The following is a 21,121-nucleotide window of genomic DNA, read 5'->3' as shown; positions in this document are numbered from 1 at the left end:
TTTCGGTTAATTGTTCTATCATAACATTGACTTTTTCGGAAGTGAAAACAGTCAAGTCAACACAAATAGTATTTCTGCTATGCATTCGACGAGTTCCTGAAACTACGTAAGTTCGTAACTCGTGTGATGCTAATAATACTCAGTGTTCCAGGGTGTGCTGTGATCTATTATGGCTGGTTATTCCCCTTTGTCATTTCACAGGTAACCAATATATGACGTATACCACAGGTGTGACAAATTACCGATTGATTCAATGTGAAGGACTGACTGTTAAAGATGTAAACATAGGGTTAAATATGATTAAGACAAAATATAAGGAATTAAGCTTTAATTGGGAGACATACTTAAAGAGATAATAAGGTAAATTATTGAGGCGTATATATGTTATAAGGTATAACTCACTAGTTTTGACACGTTTTATTTGTTAGTGTGTATTTAAATACTTGTATTAGTTGTAAATATAAAAGGTAACATTCGTGAAATAATTAATTATTCCTTACTTCGTATGAAACGTGTCGTCCTCATCTCACTTGAAAGGTACTAGTTTGAAGCAGTTTGAAATTTACAAACTTTAATTAAACCCAATCGATGGGTTTATTTAGGGTTGACATATCTGTATTAAACAATTGAAAAGTATACATGACAATGTTCACGACACCGTAAAGAATGTACCATTACTGATATATGCATTGACTTCTATAGATAAAGAACACATATAGCTTATACTAACAGAATAATGTATGCGTGAGTGCCACCCAACTTTTAGCGCCTCAAAATATAAAGGCAGATTCTTTTTGGTAGAGGATATTCACTGTTTTGTAAAGGTTTGATCAGTGTATGGCCCATCCTTTATAAAGAACGATCTAGCGTAAACATGTAAGGTTATGCACGCATTTCTCTATCACAGTTTAAAAGGAATGTATTCAAGAAGGCGTCAATCTCATTTTTACCAAGTGGGATAAGTATTTAAAGAATTACAACGAAAGAATCGGACCATTTTGGTTGTTCAACTACCGTCAACCGAAACCTAAATAAAGTCCTTAGACTTGAATGACATTTTAGGCACTCAGACTCTCAAATATACTAAACACTATTAACTGGGTCGCTATTAACTGTCTCATAAAATTAAGTGTCTAAGTAAACTGTTCAAGTCAATATGGTAGAAAACAAAACAAGAGCATACACCATGCAGGAAGCACTATGTTATACTAAAATGATACCCCTCACACACACGCACGGACGGACGTGATAATAATGATAATAGAATACAAAATGGGGGAGGAGCCCAAAATTCCCCACACCACGAATGATCCACAGTGTTCATAATAACGCATATATGTTCTAATAGACTTCCATGGAATTGTTCTATTTATTTCTTAGAAATATGCTTTATTATAGACACCAAGGCTCCCCTAGTTGTTTTATATGATCATGTATGTTATGTTCAATGCTATAGTAAGATGTCTTTTTGGCCACGAGGTTGTAATGCTATTATATTCAGATAGAGATCTATGCACGTCCCTTTTTTTAAGAAATTATTGTTGAATTTAATCGAATAATGCTGGATGATCAATATACTGTAACGAACATTCCATTCTTGTTTAGTGTATTATCTAAATGTTTATAAATAGATATATACACAATTACACACTTTGATTAAAATATATTCAGATGATGGATGACACGCCTGAAGTGGCTGATGCGCTGGCCAACGGCGGGGAGGAGAAGCGGAACAGCGCCGCCACCATCGACCACACCGAGGTGCATGTGGGCATCACCAAGAAGCAAGCGCCTGGCGTCTCATCGGGTGCCCAGGGCTCTCAGTCCACCGTTATCAGCACGGGTAACGCGGGGGAGCCCGGTGTGCGTTACTCGACCACGGAGAGCGGGCTCACCCAGGTTATCGTGCAGAAGCCAAACCCAGAGGACAAGCCCAAAGACTTTGTGGTCACCTCGTGTTTTGTGATACTCTTCTGCAACTTTCTATGGGGTCTCGCGGGATGGCACTTCGGATGTGAGTACACCATTAGTTCAAATATCGAAACTACTCCGGACTACATGATTAAAGTCAACACAATGTCGTTGCAACATAAGAAATAGTGGTGTGTTGACTCGTGTATTATAGAGAACACCGATAACTGATAGCATATTTCTAATAACCATGTCATTATCCGTTCATTCAAATGCCTAATTATATGTTGTTTTTATCTTATCTTCATATCTAGTTTGTTTTGCCTCCTACTGTGTACATATTTTGTACCCTATTCAATGGTGACTTTTATTGTCGCCTAGCCGTTCAAACGTATGTTGATAAGACGGTTCAACCCCATATTGTGTATTTCTAGTGAAAGCCAACAACGCATGGCAATTGGGAGACGAGGTCGAGTGTCGACGTCACGCGAAGAAGGCCAAGATATTTGTTATACTTGGCGTCATCACGGGAATAATTACATACGTCCTGGTGTTGACGCTCTTCTTCACGTTATCACCGCTACGTCCTGGGGCGTAGCCCCTAACACATGGCAAAGATTATTTGTAATTGACAAACCAAGGTGCGAGTTTTTGCTACACGTATTCACAGAATTCACATAATTTGAATTAAAATTCAAAACCTTGGAGCAGCTAAACTGTTGCGAACATGTGTTTAGTGTGTGAGTTGATATGTTTTGGGAATGGTGAAACAAATGTTAAATTAATAGAGCGTCCGGTTATCCAGGGGCTGTCGGCAACCCATCGGGATGTTATGATGTGCCTTTTATCTGCTTAATTGAATTAACGTGAAGACATACAATTCTCTTCTGGACTTTAGACATTTGTCTGATGACAAATGATACTATACATTGTACATTTTAGTTTGAGGAAATTAATTACTGGTTTATATGTAGGGTGTCTGCTTATGTCGCCTGTTAGGTATACATGTACAGTAACAATTATGTCAACTTATAAGCTGTCTGGTCATCCTTTGATCTACAATGTATGCTATTCTTACCTTTGTTCTCAAATACTTTGTTTGAAAGTTTTACTAAAGAATATGATCAAATGCATTCATGGTATGTTTACATATAGCCATGATAATTGAGCTTTTCTGAATATGTGTGCATGAAATAAGTCTGGTTTTGTGTTTAAGATTTAGTATGTATGATCTTATTAGATAGTCAAATTTAAGGTGTGAGAGCGAAAAGGTTCTAACTGCTTCTATATTTAATGTCAGTTAGAACCTTTTTTACCCTCAACCCTTGTTAGGCTGTCCATATCAGTAATTTTAAATAGTCCTACACAACTAGGAAAGGTGCTTTGATTTCATGACATCAGGGATTGTTCTTGTTTTGAATGTGAATGAAGTGCCTTACAATTTTAATGTAATGCAAACACTGTATATTAATTGTATCTGAAGCCCAAAATACTTTCCTAACTTATAAAAAAGCATGTTCATTTTATTTGTATTGTATTTATATAACTAGTTTTCAGTTTCCAGATACAATATTATGTTAAACATATGAATTGTGATCAAATTCACTTTTATTGATATTAAGATTGTATTTCATTATTTGATTTTTATACTTTTTTATTGCTTTCAACTGTAAGGTGTAGGGGGTGGGGGGAGGGGGGGGGGGGTAATAATGTACTCAAAATTTATTTTAATGTCAAAGAATAAGATTTTGCTCAACTAACACTAATTTTAATCAATAAGGGTGTTGTTTAACTATGTTCTAGGTGTACCTGCTTGATTTGTTAGTAAGTTAAAGCTGGACAAATGTACATACTATACAGCAAGAAATATTGAGAGGGCTGTACAATGCAATTTCTAGGCATAATATTGTTGTATTTGTTATAACCATGGAAACTATACTGATGTGTTTAAGCTATTTATCTATTATTTAGTACACAAAATGCATGTCTTATTTATTATTATACATACTTATTATACAGCTCAATCATGACCTGACTGTGTGCTAGGGTATCGGGTTATTGTAAGTAGTGCTTTAAATTTCAAGTCCATTGTTTGTTATATAATTCTGTGTGGTTCATATTTCAAAATTTGGGTCATTTTCAAATAAATATATCGATAGCATCAGTACAAACAAGGCTACTTATCTTGTTAGTGCTTCTATCTTTGATTCAAACTATTTAATACCAGCTGAGTCATGGCAAATGTTTACAAATATCACTATTTTGTTAAGTTCTATAGTCCAACAATACATACTAGTATATTATAGGCGAGTTGTTTTGTACTTTTAATGAAAGTTTATTTTTATCAATAAATCTATCTCAGAGGTCACTTACTTTTTTCTATAAGAAGAGCACAGAAATACACATTATAAGTGATGAATGAAGACATTTCTAAAGCATTTCAATGGTATATTAAGTATAAGTTACATATTGTTAGTACATACTTACAAAAAACAAATGGTTTGTATGCCACTGTGTCACATAACCATCTATTTCGTAGAAGTACATGCCAACAATCTTCAACCTCTTGAGTGGTCTACATAATAATATGTGAACAACTTTCTAACTAAGTCAGCCACAGTATATATCTACCGCTTCACCTGATTGAAATCAATAATGGCCGACTGCTGCATAACTGAAATAGGTGTATTGAAAAGCTTGAGAGAAGTTGCCTTCTAACTGGACAAATTAATATGTTGACCACTGAATTTGGTATATCAAAGATCTGACACAGGTGGTCAAGACCTGAAAACAAGGTCAAATCAACCTAGGTGCAAGTAGTTTCTACAATATCTTACTGATCTGAATCCTCTGTAGCTGGAAGCACCACTATTACCTTGAACACTGCTTGTACACAAAACTAACCCCAGCACCAGTGTGAAGTGCAGAACTTTCACTCCTTCCCCCACCATTAGTCTGCAGGTGTATTTAGTACATCTAGCTAAGTATTCAAGTAATAGCATTTGATACAAGTACTGTCAGCTTAAGCAACCAGTAGGTCCATAAAAGGATGGTATGAAAAACAATAAGCTTCCCTTTGTTATGTATTTATAGCCACTCAGTCATCAAAACCATTCAATTCCTCCAATAACAATGGTATGAATTCTTGTACCATACCATATATAAACACTTATACTATATTTATTTCTAGGAAGTCATTTCAATGCAAACTACCTGCAAGTTATACTGTAGTAAACAAGATGGAAAAGAAATACAAAGAGCAAACTATTCTGGATAATCCTTTATTTTTTTCATAGTTATCATAAAACACTTATTGCACATGGAAACATTATAAAACCATGTTAAAATAGATGAAGCTAGGCAAACTGCAACAACACATGAGGAAAAATCCTAAAAAGGTTAAAGATTTATATTTGAAAAAGACTTGTAAACCATGGTCTTTGCACGGGTGGCAATTTATTGACAAACTTACCATAACTTGCAGCATCATGCAATGAATAACATAAAGAATAAAATGTCTCATCAAAGGATGTGATAGATCGACCAACAGCTTTTAAGCTACATGGATGATATTGCTTGAATTTTCAGTTCGAAAATTATGCAATCACTCACCAAAGTACACTTGTATTCATTTTTCCATGATAACCCTGTATACGTAAATTCTTCACACATACAGTGTACAATTACAGGCACTTATAAGTATAATACACAGACGGCACTCTTGTGTGAGATATGTCAGAAGTCCCATTCTACACTTAGGTTTAAGCATTGTTTGAAATGAAAACTACAACAAGAAGTATTATCCATTACACAAAAGCAACAATGTTTCTCTAATCTACATAAATAATAGTGAGCAAGCTTGGTAGTCATGGAATAGCTTGATCAGCTTATCATAACAAAGGAGCAATTGTAGAGTTATTGCCCTTGACAAGCTTATCATAACAAAGGAGCAACATACAAGTACTTAGCATATCATCTGCAACTGATTGTATTTGTTGGAATATAACAAGGATATTTTGTTGAGTCTTTATTAAGTCTGTATTCTGATCTCAGAAAGAGGCAGCATTGCTTTGTGCTAATTACACTTTTTAAGTATGAATTTGTTGTAATTTATTTTTGAAAGACTTTATGAAGAGTGAATTTTATTGTTCGTCTTTGATGACATGTGAACGTTTTATATATCATAACCTTGTAATGGTGAAACGTTATATTATAAAATAAAAATACGAAACATGAGTGATGGTTGTTTGCTGATATAATTATCCCCTGCCAAAGGCTGTATTAGTACGAATTTATTGAGAATAAAGGCATGTGTGTTTATGTCCGTCACACAAGTTTTGGGGTAGCATTTCTCCATCACCTTTCAATATGTTGACAGGAATCTTGGGTGATTAGTAGCTGGTAAAGAAGAGAAGTGCCTAATGCAATAATCAATAGTCGACCATCTCTTATTCACAAAGTTGTTGCACATAGTTTCATTCTCTATGTATATAAATTTTTCAGCGCATAACTCCATACATCTGAGATATTAAATTGAACTAAACACACATATATACAAATATATTATGGAGGAATAGTACAGTGCACAGTTCAACACACACATATATACATATATATTATGGAGGAGTAGTACAGTGCACAGGAACCATAACTCTGTCTTAGGTATTTTGAAGTTATTGACCTTTCTTCTTTGACCTTTTACCCTTGATTCTTGGTTCATTTTTATACAAAAGTATTTGAGGTATATGCAAGGGTGGTTCTTCATGAACAGGGTTTGTATTTTTAAATACCAATAGAGTTGTTGATAAAAAGTCATCTATGTCGATCATTTAAGATACAGATTGTGAATATACGACCATATTGTATTCTAGTAAACGATGCTATGGAAACTAAGGGTGCGGGGCACTTTGAAAAGGTTTTGGGTTATAAAATACTTTAACTCATACTATCAAACATCACTTCACATTAAATTGTTATTTAATAACGTGGACTTCTCTTGAAACATTGAACAAAACTTGAATATAGTGATTAATAAGAATTTTATGGGATTGAGAAATTCGTTGACTTAAATAGCAACGGCAAAAATCTTGAAATTGACATTAAACACATAAAAATTCTTACAAGTTTTTGTTGGCAAATCGGCATCTTGCCTTTGGCCATTTACACATTGCATAAATATCGATATGGCTAAGACACTAACGTACATGAACAAATATGAAATAAAATGCATATGAAATGTATATATATATAATTTTATATATTTGCAATTGAGATGAATAATATAATTATTCAAGGATTTGTTGCGGTTGATTTTTGACATGTACATGATGTGTACTCCAAATTTGGTATAAATTTCGCACAATTCTGGCTTTAAACGAAATACTTCTGACATCGAAACTGTTTTTAGATGAGTTTTAGAGGGTGTTCACGTTGATCACTTAACCACAGTTTAACTTTGATTAATACGACATGAGAAAAAAAACCCGAAGAAAAACGTCCAATTAGGGAGTGTAAATTACAGATTATTATAGTATTATAATATCATATCAAACATATGGACAGATTAATACAAGTTTCAACAATGCTTCCTTGTTATCGGGTGTTGGGTGAGGTCCCAGTTTCGGTTAATTGTTTTATCATAACATTGACTTTTTCGGAAGTGAAAACAGTCAAGTCAACACAAATAGTATTTCTGCTATGCATTCGACGAGTTCCTGAAACTACGTAAGTTCGTAACTCGTGTGATGCTAATAATACTTTCCAGGGTGTGCAGTGATCTATTATGCCTGGTTATTCCCCTTTGTCATTTCACAGGTAACCAATATATGACGTATACCACAGGTGTGACAAATTACCGATTGATTCAATGTGAAGGACTGACTGTTAAAGATGTAAACATAGGGTTAAATATGATTAAGACAAAATATAAGGAATTAAGCTTTAATTGGGAGACATACTTAAAGAGATAATAAGGTAAATTATTGAGGCGTATATATGTTGTAAGGTATAACTCACTAGTTTTGACACGTTTTATTTGTTAGTGTGTATTTAAATACTTGTATTAGTTGTAAATATAAAAGGTAACATTCGTGAAATAATTAATTATTCCTTACTTCGTATGAAACGTGTCGTCCTCATCTCACTTGAAAGGAACTAGTTTGAAGCAGTTTGAAATTTACAAACTTTAATTAAACCCAATCGATGGGTTTATTTAGGGTTGACATATCTGTATTAAACAATTGAAAAGTATACATGACAATGTTCACGACACCGTAAAGAATGTACCATTACTGATATATGCAATGACTTCTATAGATAAAGTAACACATATAGCTTATACTAACAGAATAATGTATGCGTGAGTGCCACCCAACTTTTAGCGCCTCAAAATATAAAGGCAGATTCTTTTTGGTAGAGGATATTCACTGTTTTGTAAAGGTTTGATCAGTGTATGGCCCATCCTTTATAAAGAACGATCTAGCGTAAACATGTAAGGTTATGCACGCATTTCTCTATCACAGTTTGAAAGGAATGTATTCAAGAAGGCGTCAATCTCATTTTTACCAAGTGGGATAAGTATTTAAAGAATTACAACGAAAAAATCGGACCATTTTGGTTGTTCAACTACCGTCAACCGAAACCTAAATAAAGTCCTTAGACTTGAATGACATTTTAGGCACTCAGACTCTCAAATATACTAAACACTATAAACTGGGTCGCTATTAACTGTCTCATAAAATTAAGTGTCTAAGTAAACTGTTCAAGTCAATATGGTAGAAAACAAAACAAGAGCATACACCATGCAGGAAGCACTATGTTATACTAAAATGATACCCCTCACACACACGCACGGACGGACGTGATAATAATGATAATAGAATACAAAATGGGGGAGGAGCCCAAAATTCCCCACACCACGAATGATCCACAGTATTCATAATAACGCATATATGTTCTAAAAGACTTCCATGGAATTGTTCTATTTATTTCTTAGAAATATGCTTTATTATAGACACCAAGGCTCCCCTAGTTGTTTTATATGATCATGTATGTTATGTTCAATGCTATAGTAAGATGTCTTTTTGGCCACGAGGTCGTATATTCTGATAGAGATCTATGCACGTCCCTTTTTTGTTAAAGAAATTATTGTTGAATTTAATCGAATAATGCTGGATGATCAATATACTGTAACGAACACTCCATTCTTGTTTAGTGTATTATCTAAATGTTTATAAATAGATATACACACAATTACACACTTTGATTAAAATATATTCAGATGATGGATGACACGCCTGAAGTGGCTGATGCGCTGGACAACGGCGGGGGGGAGAAGCGAAACAGCGCCGCCACCATCGACCACACCGAGGTGCATGTGGGCATCACCAAGAAGCACGCGCCTGGCGTCTCATCGGGCGCCCAGGGCTCTCAGTCCACCGTTATCAGCACGGGTAACGCGGGGGAGCCCGGTGTGCGTTACTCGACCACGGAGAGCGGGCTCACCCAGGTTATCGTGCAGAAGCCAAACCCAGAGGACAAGCCCAAAGACTTTGTGGTCACCTCGTGTTTTGTGATACTCTTCTGCAACTTTCTATGGGGTCTCGCGGGATGGCACTTCGGATGTGAGTACACCATTAGTTCAAATATCGAAACTACTCCGGACTACATGATTAAAGTCAACACAATGTCGTTGCAACATAAGAAATAGTGGTGTGTTGACTCGTGTATTATAGAGAACACCGATAACTGATAGCATATTTCTAATAACCATGTCATTATCCGTTCATTCAAATGCCTAATTATATGTTGTTTTTATCTTATCTTCATATCGGTTCAACCCCATATTGTGTATTTCTAGTGAAAGCCAACAACGCATGGCAATTGGGAGACGAGGTCGAGTGTCGACGTCACGCGAAGAAGGCCAAGATATTTGTTATACTTGGCGTCATCACGGGAATAATTACATACGTCCTGGTGTTGACGCTCCTCTACACGTTATCACCGCTACGTCCAGGGGCGTAGCCCCTAACACATGGCAAAGATTGCTTGTAATTGACAAAACAAGGTGCGAGTTTTTGCTACACGTATTTTCAGAATTAAAATTCAAAACCTAGGAGCAGCTAAACTGTGGCGTACATGTGTATGTGTATAGTGTGTGAGTTGATATGTTTTGGGAATGGTGAAACAAATGTTAAATTAATAGAGCGTCCGGTTATCCAGGGGCTGTCGGCAACCCATCGGGATGTTATGATGGGCCTTTTATCTGCTTAATCGAATTAACGTGAAGACATACAATTCTCTTCTGGACATTAGACATTTGTCTGATGACAAATGATACTATACATTTTAGTTTGAGGAAATTAATTACTGGTTTATATGTAGGGTGTCTGCTTATGTCGCCTATTAGGTATACATGTACAGTAACAATTATGTCAACTTATAAGCTGTCTGGTCATCCTTTGATCTACAATGTATGCTATTCTTACCTTTGTTCTCAAATACTTTGTTTGAAAGTTTTACTAAACAATATGATCAAATGCATTCATGGTATGTTTGCATATAGCCATGATAATTGAGCTTTTCTGAATATGTGTGCATGAAATAAGTCAGGTTTTGCGTTTAAGATTTAGTATGTATGATCTTATTAGATAGTCAAATCTAAGGTGTGAGAGCGAAAAGGTTCTAACTGCTTCTATATTTAATGTCAGTTAGAACCTTTTTACCCTCAACCCTTGTTAGGCTGTCCATATCAAAAAATTTAAACAGTCCTACACAACTAGGAAAGGTGCTTTGATTTCATGACATCAGGGATTGTTCTTGTTTTGAATGTGAATGAAGTGCCTTACAATTTTAATGTAATGCAAACACTGTATATTAAGTGTATCAAGCCCAAAATACTTTCCTAACTTATAAAAAAGCATGTTCATTTTATTTGTATTGTATTTATATATCTAGTTTTCAGTTTCCAGATACAATATTATGTTATACATATGAATTGTGATCAAATTCACCTTTATTGATATTAAGATTGTATTTCATTATTTGATTTTTATACTTTTTTATTGCTTTCAACTGTAAGGTGTAGGGGTGGGGGGGGTAATAATGTACTCAAAGTTTATTTTTATGTCAAAGAATAAGATTTTGCTCAACTAACACTAATTTTAATCAATAAGGGTGTTGTTTAACTATGTTCTAGGTGTACCTGCTTGCTTTGTTAGTAAGTTAAAGCTGGACAAATGTACATACTATACAGCAAGAAATATTGAGAGGGCTTTACAATGCACTTTCTAGGCATAATATTGTTGTATTTGTTATATCCATGAAAACTATACAGATGTGTTTAAGCTATTTATCATTATTATTTAGTACACAAAATGCATGTCATATTTATTATTATACATACTTATTATACAGCTCAATCATGACCTGACTGTGTGCTAGGGTATCGGGTTATTGTAAGTACTGCTTTAAATTTCAAGTCCATTGTTTGTTATATTATTCTGTGTGGTTCATATTTCAAAATTTGGGTCATTGTCAAATAAATATATCGATAGCATCAGTACAAACAAGGCTACTTATCTTGTTAGTGCTTCTATCTTTGATTCAAACTATTTAATACCAGCTGAGTCATGGCAAATGTTTACAAATATCACTATTTTGTTAAGTTCTATAGTCCAACAATACATACTAGTATATTATTGGCAAGTTGTTTTGTACTTTTAATGGAAGTTTATTTTTATCAATAAATCTATCTCAGAGGTCACTTACTTTTTTCTATAAGAAGAGCACAGAAATACACATTATAAGTGATGAATGAAGACATTTCTAAAGCATTTCAATGGTATATTAAGTATAAGTTACATATTGTTAGTACATACTTACAAAAAACAAATGGTTTGTATGCCACTGTGTCACATAACCATCTATTTCGTAGAAGTACATACCAACAATCTTCAACCTCTTGAGTGGTCTACATAATAATATGTGAACAACTTTCTAACTAAGTCAGCCACAGTATATATCTATCGCTTCACCTGACTGAAATCAATAATGGCTGACTGCTGCATAACTGAAATAGGTGTATTGAAAAGCTTGAGAAAAGTTGCCTTCTAACTGGACAAATTAATATGTTGACGACTGAATTTGGTATATCAAAGATCTGACACAGGTGGTCAAGACCTGAAAACAAGGTCAAATCAACCTAGGTGCAAGTAGTTTCTACAATATCTTACTGATCTGAATCCTCTGTAGCTGGAAGCACCATTATTACCTTGAACACTGCTTGTACACAAACTAACCACAGCACCAGTGTGAAGTGCAGAACTTTCACTCCTTCCCCCACCATTAGTCTGCAGGTGTATTTAGTACATCTAACTAAGTATTCAAATAATAGCATTTGATACAAGTATTGACAGCTTAAGCAACCAGTAGGTCCATAAAAGGATGGTATGAAAAACAATAAGCTTCCCTTTGTTATGTATTTATAGCCACTCAGTCATCAAAACCATTCAATTCCTCCAATAACAATGGTATGAATTCTTGTACCATACCATATATAAACACTTATACCATATTTATTTCTAGGAAGTCATTTTAATGCAAACTACCTGCAAGTTATACTGTAGTAAACAAGATGGAAAAGAAATACAAAGAGCAAACTATTCTGGATAATCCTTTATTTTTTCATAGTTATCATAAAACACTTATTGCACATGGAAACATTATAAAACCATGTTAAAATAGATGAAGCTAGGCAAACTGCAACAACACATCAGGAAAAATCCTACAAGGTTAAAGATTTATATTTGAAAAAAGACTTGTAAACCATGGTCTTTGCACGGGTGGCAATTTATTGACAAACTTATCATAACTTGCAGCATCATGCAATGAATAACATAAAGAATAAAATGTCTCATCAAAGGATGTGATAGATCGACCAACAGCTTTTAAGCTACATGGATGATATTGCTTGAATTTTCAGTTCGAAAATTATGCAATCACTCACCAAAGTACACTTGTATTCATTTTTCAATGATAACCCTGTATACGTAAATTCTTCACACATACAGTGTACAATTACAGGCACTTATAAGTATAATACACAGACGGCACTCTTGTGTGAGATATGTCAGAAGTCCCATTCTACACTTAGGTTTAAGCATTGTTTGAAATGAAAACTACAACAAGAAGTATTATCCATTACACAAAAGCAACAATGTTTCTCTAATCTACATAAATAACAGTGAGCAAGCTTGGTAGTCATGGAATAGCACAGGGAAAGGGCGCATATATCAGAACAATATCACACCATTTCAATATTTTATAACATTAAAATGATTATCAGTTTTATCACCGTCATATAAGTTAATTTAAACTAATTTGTTTTAGCTGAATAGTGACGAAAGCTGCCTGCTAATAGGCTCACACTGTAGCCCGTACTGGTGTCCATTTTGACAGGCCATGAGAAGGTACCACTGGTGGGGATCGAACCTATAACCTTTAGGCTGATCCCTGTACCACTAGACCACTCTCACCCTCAGACATTATAACACATTCCATAATGAAACACCCAACCACTTGTCACCTGTTACACATTTGCACTGTAAATGAAGGTTCCGACAATCATGACATAAACACTGGTTAGTGGTTCTCTGGAATATTATACTTCACTAAGAATGCATTAAGCTCCTTCCCTGAGTAAACTACCATATGTATAATGTATGTACACCTGCTAATGATGGAAAAAACATGTTTTGAAATGTTTAAAAAGATTTGGTTGTGGGTATGGCCAAACAAACTGTTTATTAACTGTGGATGGAGTTGAAAATATGTTTATTTTCAAACTTTGATGTATAAGATTAACCAAGGTTTTTTAAAATAAGTGACAATCAAAGAAATATTTGTCACATTTGCATACTGCTCTTGTGTTATTTTCAGCATCACCATCACCACCAGTAAGAAGCAAGTTATTATAGTTTTTCTTTAAATAGTACCGATAAATGTTTTCAATATTGTTACATACATCCATGGCCTTATTTTTAGACCGTTTGTGTATTAAGTAGTATTTGACTTTTTGTTAGTAAACTACATCCAGAACCAAAGGCAGCAATTTTGGTAGTCATCTTACGGCAGCACATTCCAAATGATCTCATAAAATAGGGAATAAACTGGCTTCATCATCATCAAATTTAAAAATTACAGCTGGTATTCTTTTTCATAATATATTGATCACTTTAAAGAATGTCTTTTTTAAAAGTTGTAATGATTGAGTTTGTTGTATTAGCTTATCATAACATATGAGCAATTGTAGAGTTGTGGCCCTTGATCAGCTTATCATAACATATGATCAATTGTAGAGTTATGACCCTTGATCAGCTGATCATAACATATGAGCGATTGTAGAGTTATGACCCTTGATCAGCTTATCATAACATATGAGCAATTGTAGAGTTATTGCTCTTGATCAGCTTATCATAACAAAGGAGCAATTGTAGAGTTATTGCCCTTGACAAGCTTATCATAACAAAGGAGCAACATACAAGTACTTAGCATATCATCTGCAACTGATTGTATTTGTTGGAATATAACAAGGATATTTTGTTGAGTCTTTATTAAGTCTGTATTCTGATCTCAGAAAGAGGCAGCATTGCTTTGTGCTAATTACACTTTTTAAGTATGAATTTGCTGTAATTTATTTTTGAAAGACTTTATGAAGAGTGAATTTTATTGTTCGTCTTTGATGACATGTGAACGTTTTATATATCATAACCTTGTAATGGTGAAACGTTATATTATAAAATAAAAATACGAAACATGAGTGATGGTTGTTTGCTGATATAATTATCCCCTGCCAAAGGCTGTATTAGTACGAATTTATTGAGAATAAAGGCATGTGTGTTTATGTCCGTCACACAAGTTTTGGGGTAGCATTTCTCCATCACCTTTCAATATGTTGACAGGAATCTTGGGTGATTAGTAGCTGGTAAAGAAGAGAAGTGCCTAATGCAATAATCAATAGTCGACCATCTCTTATTCACAAAGTTGTTGCACATAGTTTCATTCTCTATGTATATAAATATTTCAGCGCATAACTCCATACATCTGAGATATTAAATTGAACTAAACACACACATATATACATATATATTATGGAGGAATAGTACAGTGCACAGTTCAACACACACATATATACATATATATTATGGAGGAGTAGTACAGTGCACAGGAACCATAACTCTGTCTTAGGTATTTTGAAGTTATTGACCTTTCTTCTTTGACCTTTTACCCTTGATTCTTGGTTCATTTTTATACAAAAGTATTTGAGGTATATGCAAGGGTGGTTCTTCATGAACAGGGTTTGTATTTTTAAATATCAATATAGTTGTTGATCAAAAAGTCATCTATGTCGATCATTTAAGATACAGATTGTGAATATACGACCATATTGTATTCTAGTAAACGATGCTATGGAAACTAAGGGTGCGGGGCACTTTGAAAAGGTTTTGGGTTATAAAATACCTTAACTCATACTATCAAACATCACTTTACATTAAATTGTTATTTAATAACGTAAACTTCTCTTGAAACATTGAACAAAACTTGAATACAGTGATTAATAAGAATTTTATGGGATTGAGAAATTCGTTGACTTAAATAGCAACGGCAAAAACCTTGAAATTGACATTAAACACATAAAAATTCTTACAAGTTTTTGTTGGCAAATCGGCATCTTGCCTTGGCCATTTACACATTGCATAAATATCGATATGGCTAAGACACTAACGTACATGAACAAATATGAAATAAAATGCATATGAAATGTATATATATATAATTTTATATATTTGCAATTGAGATGAATAATATAATTATTCAAGGATTTGTTGCGGTTGATTTTTGACATGTACATGATGTGTACTCCAAATTTGGTATAAATTTCGCACAATTCTGGCTTTAAACGAAATACTTCTGACATCGAAACTGTTTTTAGATGAGTTTTAGAGGGTGTTCACGTTGATCACTTAACCACAGTTTAACTTTGATTTATACGACATGAGAAAAAAAAACCCGAAGAAAAACGTCCAATTAGGGAGTGTAAATTACAGATTATTATAGTATTATAATATCATATCAAAAATATGGACAGATTAATACAAGTTTCAACAATGCTTCCTTGTTATCGGGTGTTGGGTGAGGTCCCAGTTTCGGTTAATTGTTTTATCATAACATTGACTTTTTCGGAAGTGAAAACAGTCAAGTCAACACAAATAGTATTTCTGCTATGCATTCCACGAGTTCCTGAAACTACGTAAGTTCGTAACTCGTGTGATGCTAATAATACTCAGTTTTCCAGGGTGTGCAGTGATCTATTATGCCTGGTTATTCCCCTTTGTCATTTCACAGGTAACCTATATATGACGTATACCACAGGTGTGACAAATTACCGATTGATTCACTTCAATGTGAAGGACTGACTGTTCAAGATGTAAACATAGGGTTAAATATGATTAAGACAAAATATAAGGAATTAAGCTTTAATTGGGAGACATACTTAAAGAGATAATAAGGTAAATTATTGAGGCGTATATATGTTGTAAGGTATAACTCACTAGTTTTGACACGTTTTATTTGTTAGTATGTATTTAAATACTTGTATTAGTTGTAAATATAAAAGGTAACATTCGTGAAATAATTAATTATTCCTTACTTCGTATGAAACGTGTCGTCCTCATCTCACTTGAAAGGAACTAGTTTGAAGCAGTTTGAAATTTACAAACTTTAATTAAACCCAATCGATGGGTTTATTTAGGGTTGACATATCTGTATTAAACAATTGAAAAGTATACATGACAATGTTCACGACACCGTAAAGAATGTACCATTACTGATATATGCAATGACTTCTATAGATAAAGTAACACATATAGCTTATACTAACAGAATAATGTATGCGTGAGTGCCACCCAACTTTTAGCGCCTCAAAATATAAAGGCAGATTCTTTTTGGTAGAGGATATTCACTGTTTTGTAAAGGTTTGATCAGTGTATGGCCCATCCTTTATAAAGAACGATCTAGCGTAAACATGTAAGGTTATGCACGCATTTCTCTATCACAGTTTAAAAGGAATGTATTCAAGAAGGCGTCAATCTCATTTTTACCAAGTGGGATAAGTATTTAAAGAATTACAACGAAAAAATCGGACCATTTTGGTTGTTCAACTACCGTCAACCGAAACCTAAATAAAGTCCTTAGACTTGAATGACATTTTAGGCACTCAGACTCTCAAATATACTAAACACTATTAACTGGGTCGCTATTAACTGTCTCATAAAATTAAGTGTCTAAGTAAACTGTTCAAGTCAATATGGTAGAAAACAAAACAAGAGCATACACCATGCAGGAAGCACTATGTTATACTAAAATGATACCCCTCACACACACGCACGGACGGACGTGATAATAATGATAATAGAATACAAAATGGGGGAGGAGCCCAAAATTCCCCACACCACGAATGATCCACAGTGTTCATAATAACGCATATATGTTCTAATAGACTTCCATGGAATTGTTCTATTTATTTCTTAGAAATATGCTTTATTATAGACACCAAGGCTCCCCTAGTTGTTTTATATGATCATGTATGTTATGTTCAATGCTATAGTAAGATGTCTTTTTGGCCACGAGGTTGTAATGCTATTGTATTCAGATAGAGATCTATGCACGTCCCTTTTTTTAAGAAATTATTGTTGAATTTAATCGAATAATGCTGGATGATCAATATACTGTAACGAACATTCCATTCTTGTTTAGTGTATTATCTAAATGTTTATAAATAGATATACACACAATTACACACTTTGATTAAAATATATTCAGATGATGGATGACACGCCTGAAGTGGCTGATGCGCTGGCCAACGGCGGGGAGGAGAAGCGGAACAGCGCCGCCACCATCGACCACACCGAGGTGCATGTGGGCATCACCAAGAAGCAAGCGCCTGGCGTCTCATCGGGTGCCCAGGGCTCTCAGTCCACCGTTATCAGCACGGGTAACGCGGGGGAGCCCGGTGTGCAAAGACTTTGTGGTCACCTCGTGTTTTGTGATACTCTTCTGCAACTTTCTATGGGGTCTCGCGGGATGGCACTTCGGATGTGAGTACACCATTAGTTCAAATATCGAAACTACTCCGGACTACATGATTAAAGTCAACACAATGTCGTTGCAACATAAGAAATAGTGGTGTGTTGACTCGTGTATTATAGAGAACACCGATAACTGATAGCATATTTCTAATAACCATGTCATTATCCGTTCATTCAAATGCCTAATTATATGTTGTTTTTATCTTATCTTCATATCTAGTTTGTTTTGCCTCCTACTGTGTACATATTTTGTACCCTATTCAATGGTGACTTTTATTGTCGCCTAGCCGTTCAAACGTATGTTGATAAGACGGTTCAACCCCATATTGTGTATTTCTAGTGAAAGCCAACAACGCATGGCAATTGGGAGACGAGGTCGAGTGTCGACGTCACGCGAAGAAGGCCAAGATATTTGTTATACTTGGCGTCATCACGGGAATAATTACATACGTCCTGGTGTTGACGCTCTTCTTCACGTTATCACCGCTACGTCCTGGGGCGTAGCCCCTAACACATGGCAAAGATTATTTGTAATTGACAAACCAAGGTGCGAGTTTTTGCTACACGTATTCACAGAATTCACATAATTTGAATTAAAATTCAAAACCTTGGAGCAGCTAAACTGTTGCGAACATGTGTTTAGTGTGTGAGTTGATATGTTTTGGGAATGGTGAAACAAATGTTAAATTAATAGAGCGTCCGGTTATCCAGGGGCTGTCGGCAACCCATCGGGATGTTATGATGTGCCTTTTATCTGCTTAATTGAATTAACGTGAAGACATACAATTCTCTTCTGGACTTTAGACATTTGTCTGATGACAAATGATACTATACATTGTACATTTTAGTTTGAGGAAATTAATTACTGGTTTATATGTAGGGTGTCTGCTTATGTCGCCTGTTAGGTATACATGTACAGTAACAATTATGTCAACTTATAAGCTGTCTGGTCATCCTTTGATCTACAATGTATGCTATTCTTACCTTTGTTCTCAAATACTTTGTTTGAAAGTTTTACTAAAGAATATGATCAAATGCATTCATGGTATGTTTACATATAGCCATGATAATTGAGCTTTTCTGAATATGTGTGCATGAAATAAGTCTGGTTTTGTGTTTAAGATTTAGTATGTATGATCTTATTAGATAGTCAAATTTAAGGTGTGAGAGCGAAAAGGTTCTAACTGCTTCTATATTTAATGTCAGTTAGAACCTTTTTTACCCTCAACCCTTGTTAGGCTGTCCATATCAGTAATTTTAAATAGTCCTACACAACTAGGAAAGGTGCTTTGATTTCATGACATCAGGGATTGTTCTTGTGTTGAATGTGAATGAAGTGCCTTACAATTTTAATGTAATGCAAACACTGTATATTAATTGTATCTGAAGCCCAAAATACTTTCCTAACTTATAAAAAAGCATGTTCATTTTATTTGTATTGTATTTATATAACTAGTTTTCAGTTTCCAGATACAATATTATGTTAAACATATGAATTGTGATCAAATTCACTTTTATTGATATTAAGATTGTATTTCATTATTTGATTTTTATACTTTTTTATTGCTTTCAACTGTAAGGTGTAGGGGGTGGGGGGGGGGAGGGGGGGGGTAATAATGTACTCAAAATTTATTTTAATGTCAAAGAATAAGATTTTGCTCAACTAACACTAATTTTAATCAATAAGGGTGTTGTTTAACTCTGTTCTAGGTGTACCTGCTTGCTTTGTTAGTAAGTTAAAGCTGGACAAATGTACATACTATACAGCAAGAAATATTGAGAGGGCTGTACAATGCAATTTCTAGGCATAATATTGTTGTATTTGTTATAACCATGGAAACTATACTGATGTGTTTAAGCTATTTATCTATTATTTAGTACACAAAATGCATGTCTTATTTATTATTATACATACTTATTATACAGCTCAATCATGACCTGACTGTGTGCTAGGGTATCGGGTTATTGTAAGTAGTGCTTTAAATTTCAAGTCCATTGTTTGTTATATAATTCTGTGTGGTTCATATTTCAAAATTTGGGTCATTTTCAAATAAATATATCGATAGCATCAGTACAAACAAGGCTACTTATCTTGTTAGTGCTTCTATCTTTGATTCAAACTATTTAATACCAGCTGAGTCATGGCAAATGTTTACAAATATCACTATTTTGTTAAGTTCTATAGTCCAACAATACATACTAGTATATTATTGGCAAGTTGTTTTGTACTTTTAATGGAAGTTTATTTTTATCAATAAATCTATCTCAGAGGTCACTTACTTTTTTCTATAAGAAGAGCACAGAAATACACATTATAAGTGATGAATGAAGACATTTCTAAAGCATTTCAATGGTATATTAAGTATAAGTTACATATTGTTAGTACATACTTACAAAAACCAAATGGTTTGTATGCCACTGTATCACATAACCATCTATTTCGTAGAAGTACATACCAACAATCTTCAACCTCTTGAGTGGTCTACATAATAATATGTGAACAACTTTCTAACTAAGTCAGCCACAGTATATATCTACCGCTTCACCTGACTGAAATCAATAATGGCTGACTGCTGCATAACTGAAATAGGTGTATTGAAAAGCTTGAGAAAAGTTGCCTTCTAACTGGACAAATTAATATGTTGACCACTGAATTTGGTATATCAAAGATCTGACACAGGTGGTCAAGACCTGAAAACAAGGTCAAATCAACCTAGGTGCAAGTAGTTTCTACAATATCTTACTGATCTGAATCCTCTGTAGCTGGAAGCACCACTATTACCTTGAACACTGCTTGTACACAAAACTAACCCCAGCACCAGTGTGAAGTGCAGAACTTTCACTCCTTCCCCCACCATTAGTCTGCAGGTGTATTTAGTACATCTAGCTATGTATTCAAGTAATAGCATTTGATACAAGTACTGTCAGCTTAAGCAACCAGTAGGTCCATAAAAGGATGGTATGAAAAACAATAAGCTTCCCTTTGTTATGTTTTTATAGCCACTCAGTCATCAAAACCATTCAATTCCTCCAATAACAATGGTATGAATTCTTGTACCATACCA

At 34.5% G+C, this 21,121-nt stretch overlaps 2 protein-coding genes and 1 pseudogene across 2 annotated transcripts; all 3 read left to right on the top strand.

The window, feature by feature from the left end:
• The first annotated feature begins 203 nt into the window (after positions 1-203).
• Positions 204-6,148, top strand: LOC128218546 (uncharacterized). Its single transcript, XM_052926238.1, has 3 exons — positions 204-360; positions 1,672-2,014; positions 2,346-6,148. Exons 2-3 carry the CDS (start codon positions 1,672-1,674, stop codon positions 2,507-2,509), a joined length of 507 nt encoding a protein of 168 aa, XP_052782198.1. The 5' UTR covers positions 204-360; the 3' UTR covers positions 2,510-6,148.
• Positions 6,149-7,727: 1,579 nt separating this feature from the next.
• Positions 7,728-11,674, top strand: LOC128218310 (uncharacterized). The gene is made up of 3 exons (XM_052925959.1): positions 7,728-7,884; positions 9,191-9,533; positions 9,770-11,674. The coding sequence occupies exons 2-3, from the start codon at positions 9,191-9,193 to the stop codon at positions 9,931-9,933; spliced, it is 507 nt and encodes a 168-aa protein (XP_052781919.1). The 5' UTR covers positions 7,728-7,884; the 3' UTR covers positions 9,934-11,674.
• A 4,668-nt stretch (positions 11,675-16,342) lies between these two features.
• LOC128216743 (uncharacterized) lies at positions 16,343-19,648 on the top strand (annotated as a pseudogene).
• The last annotated feature ends 1,473 nt before the right edge of the window (positions 19,649-21,121 follow it).

Source organism: Mya arenaria, chromosome 14, assembly GCF_026914265.1.
Source record: "Mya arenaria isolate MELC-2E11 chromosome 14, ASM2691426v1".
In the NCBI taxonomy this organism is placed as follows: domain Eukaryota; kingdom Metazoa; phylum Mollusca; class Bivalvia; order Myida; family Myidae; genus Mya; species Mya arenaria.
The sequence above is the reverse complement of the archived record's forward strand: the minus strand, read 5'-3'. Positions and strand labels throughout refer to the sequence as shown.